General features: G+C 43.8%; 1 protein-coding gene across 1 annotated transcript; it reads left to right on the forward strand.

The window, feature by feature from the left end:
* The first annotated feature begins 1769 nt into the window (after positions 1 to 1769).
* On the forward strand, positions 1770 to 2747 carry LOC144249340 (olfactory receptor 14A2-like). Its single transcript, XM_077791591.1, has one exon. It carries the CDS (start codon positions 1770 to 1772, stop codon positions 2745 to 2747), a length of 978 nt encoding a protein of 325 aa, XP_077647717.1.
* Positions 2748 to 3855: the final 1108 nt, after the last annotated feature.

A 3855-nucleotide genomic window follows, 5' to 3' on the forward strand; every position in this document is an offset into this window, starting at 1 on the left:
TATTTGGGGTTTAACAAAAATTACCACAAGGCTTAATTTCCTTCAGGACAAATAATTTTGGAAACACACCAAGTGAGTGTGTGATGAAGATGAAAATATCGGCCTGGGGATGGGGCTGTGGCTCAGTGGGAGAGCACTTGCCTCACACTTGTGAGTTACTGGGTTTGATCCTCAGCACCAAGTACTAATAAATAAATAAAATAAAGGTATTTTTATATAAAAAATATTTAAAAAAAGAAAAGAAAGTGTGCCATGACTGCAGACTCTGCAGGAAGGTGGTGGCATCTTGCCTGACACAGTCTGGCTGGTCACCTGAGGGGAGGGAGGGAGGGGAGGGTGAAGGAAAGTCTCCTGCACAGTGTGTTTCTGTACAGCCTCTGGGGCAGGAATGGTGAACATTCTCCCCATATTCCCTGTGCTCCTCCAACCTATCATCTATGACCACTATTGTTTCTTCATTATAATGATACACCTATGTGATTACAAATTTCCTCTTTCACTTTTTATCTCTCCTTTTTGCCAAAAGCTTTACTTTTAATTTTTCCTTTAATTAATTAATTAATTTAATTATTTGGCACCGGAATTGAACCCAGGGGTGCTTAACCATTGAGCCACATCCCCAGCCCTTTTAAAAAACATTTTATTTATAGACAGAGTCTTGCTTAGGGCCTCGATAAGTTGCTAAGGCTGGCTTTGAGCTTTTGATCCTCCCGCCTCAGCCTCCAGAGTCACTGGGATTACAAGTGTGTAACTACTGTGCCTTGCAAGCTTTAATTTTTATACTTTAAATTTTATACTTTTGTGATGGAAATCTCAGACCTGAATGAAATGAAGTTATCACATCATTATGAGGAAGAGTCTATGCCTGGGGAAAGGGTTAATTCTCCTATACTGTGTAACTCTGAACACTGTACAAACGTTGGTACATCACTTAATTGTAGGCCAATTAACAGCTGTCAACTGTGAACTCATAGGCTTAGTTCTTTGGGAGGGAACTTGAGTTACTGCTGCCTGTGGTGAGGGCCACTTCATGAGAACACTCGCAGGTGTTGTACTGTCCTTGTTCTACACCCGTGAACTACTTAACCTAGTTCCCTGTGCATGTTCTTCCGTCACGTAAGCAAGAATTCAAACCCACCAGTGTTGGGACCGTTATGAAACGATGTCAGATCTCCCATCAAAACCCCCTGTAACATCAGCTCAGGGCTCTGAACTTCAGAGCACCATCCCATTTTGGTCCACAGGCTTAAATAAAGAAGTTCTTAATAAATAAGCAGAAAGTTCTTCAGCTCCTCTAGTGGTGCTTGGTCTCTTGCTGAGTGTGATTTCTATAACACTTCCATTTAATTTATTTAATAATAAAATGAAAACATTTTTACTCTGTGTAAAAAACGTCACTAGACAGTAAGAACAGGATTATTTCGCTATGACTCAGTGAGTATTCCCTCTTAGAGCTGCTTTATAAGTTCAATGGGTTATGCCAATCACTTCAGTTAATAGTTCAGCTAATGAGTCAGGATATATTTTATAAGGTTGCCAACATTATTGTGAATATGTCAGGTCCACTAAAGGACATGTTTCTCAGTTTTCTCCCTGATCTGCCTTCTTGGCATTGCTGTGACGCGCATCGGGAGTGGAGCTGGGCAGGTTGTTGAGCCTGCTGTGTCAGGAGAGCGGTGGGTGCATGCGTTATCGCAGAGCAGAGCTGGACCCTGCAGCGGTGAGCACACGCTGTTGGTCCAGAGCAAGGCTCAGTGGGAACCTGACATATGTCTGCCCTACCCTTCCCTCCATCAGGTCCACAGCATGACGGCCACGGCCAACCACACGGTGGGGATGGAGTTCTACCTCACACTATTCTCGGAGGCCCACGAAATCCACTTGCACACGGCTTCCTGTTCTTGTTGATTTACCTGGTGGCACTGGTGGGGAACCTTCTCATCATCATCCTGGTCACCATGGACCAGTGTCTCCACACCCCCATGTACTTCTTCCTGAAGAATTTGTCCCTCCTTGATGCTTGCCTTGTCTCAGTCATAGTACCGAACTTCATTTTGAGCTCTTTGGGCCACAGGAGCACCATCTCTTTCTCAGGATGTGTCTCAGAGGTGTTGTTGGTGACTCAGTTTACTACACCTGAGCTGTCCGTCCTCACGGCCATGTCCTACGACCGATATGTGGCCATCTGCCACCCCCTGCACTATGACGTCATCATGAACAGGGGTTACTGTGTGCGGATGGTGGCTGTCTCCTGGTTCCTTGGGGGCATCTTTGGGGTCTTATACTCTGCAGGAACTTTCTCTTTATCTTTCTGTGGCTCTAGAAAACTCCCACAATTTTTCTGTGATGTCCCCTCTCTGCTGAAGATTTCTTGCTCAAAGTCACATGTCATCATTGATGTTAGTGTGGTCATTGGAGTCACATTTGGACTTTCCTGTGTTCTGTCCATTGGATTTTCATATGTGTACATTTTCAAAACTGTCACAAGAATGCCATCCTCACAAGGACAGTCAAGAGCGTTCTCCACCTACACACCCCATCTCATAGTGGTGACCACATTCATAGTGACGGGTGTCACTGCCTATTTGAAGCCAGTGCTGGAATCCCCGCATCCTGTGGACTTTCTGGTGTCTGTTCTCTATTCCGTGATGCCTCCGTCTTTGAACCCTGTGATATACAGCCTGAGGAACAAGGACGTCAAAGTCTCTCTGTGGAAGATTGTATGGAAACTGTGTCATAAGTATTAGGGGGGAAACAAGAGAACTAGTTTGTAGGAAGGATCAGTGACATGTATTTTTGTTGTTGCTGTGTGTTTTTTTTTAATAATTATGTAGATCTTCGTGATGTAATGTAAACAAATCAATATCTTGAATCAAGTACTCAATTTAATTTATCAGTTCAGGAATGAGATTTGCAGGTTCGTGATCAGCTTCATGACCTCAGAACCTGTGTGAGCTGGACACGTGTTCCCCCAGTGTTTCCATATAATTTGCTCAGAAGCACATGATGGGCTCTGGATGAGGCTTGCAAGCTGCAGGGCTCCAGCTCTGAGGAACCGGTGCACACATTCCTTCACCTTGCAGAAGGGACCTTGCCGATATCATGAGGCAATGTGGAATGGGCAGATTGCCCAGGTGTCGCCATCTAAGCATGTCAACCCTACAAGCCATGGGCCTCCTAAGACTTGCCCAGAGGGAAAGATGTGCTGTGGGAGGCCTGACCTGCATCGCTGGCACTGGAGACGTAAGGTCGTAAGCTGCAGAGACAGTCACCTCCAGCCCTGGGGGGCAGAGGAAGCACACCCAATGGAGACCCCAGTCAGGAATGCAGCTATGCTGGGGTTCAGTATGATGTGAGCATTGCTGCAATTCTGAGTCTAGAAGCTATAAAATAATGAACTTCTTCTGTTTTAGCATAAGATGTTGGTGACACCGTATGACTGCAGCTGTATGAAATTAGCATGAGCCTAAAATCTTTGTCCCTGCAAATTCTCTTCAATCATACCTGGTGCGAACAGATTTGCAGCCACTAAAGTCTCAGAAAAGCTGAGGAATGTTGGAAAGAACACACAATTCTTGCTCTCAATATCTTTACAATATGGCAGAAAATCTTTCAGTTATGCCTATATTTTCCTTGTATTTACTCATATTACAAATAAAACCTTAATATGTTCTCATTTCTATTTTGTCATCAGCTTTATTATTATGAAATCAGATGTTATAAAAACTTCATCAACCTATCATTTCCTCAATTCTTGTCTTCGTTGTTGTTAAGGATATTCTAGCAGTTAAAGTTGGTATTTGGGATTGACAGTTATTTTGCCTCTATTTTATCAATTTATGGATGCCTTCATCA

This window comes from Urocitellus parryii, chromosome 1, assembly GCF_045843805.1.
Source record: "Urocitellus parryii isolate mUroPar1 chromosome 1, mUroPar1.hap1, whole genome shotgun sequence".
NCBI classification, from domain to species: Eukaryota; Metazoa; Chordata; class Mammalia; order Rodentia; family Sciuridae; genus Urocitellus; species Urocitellus parryii.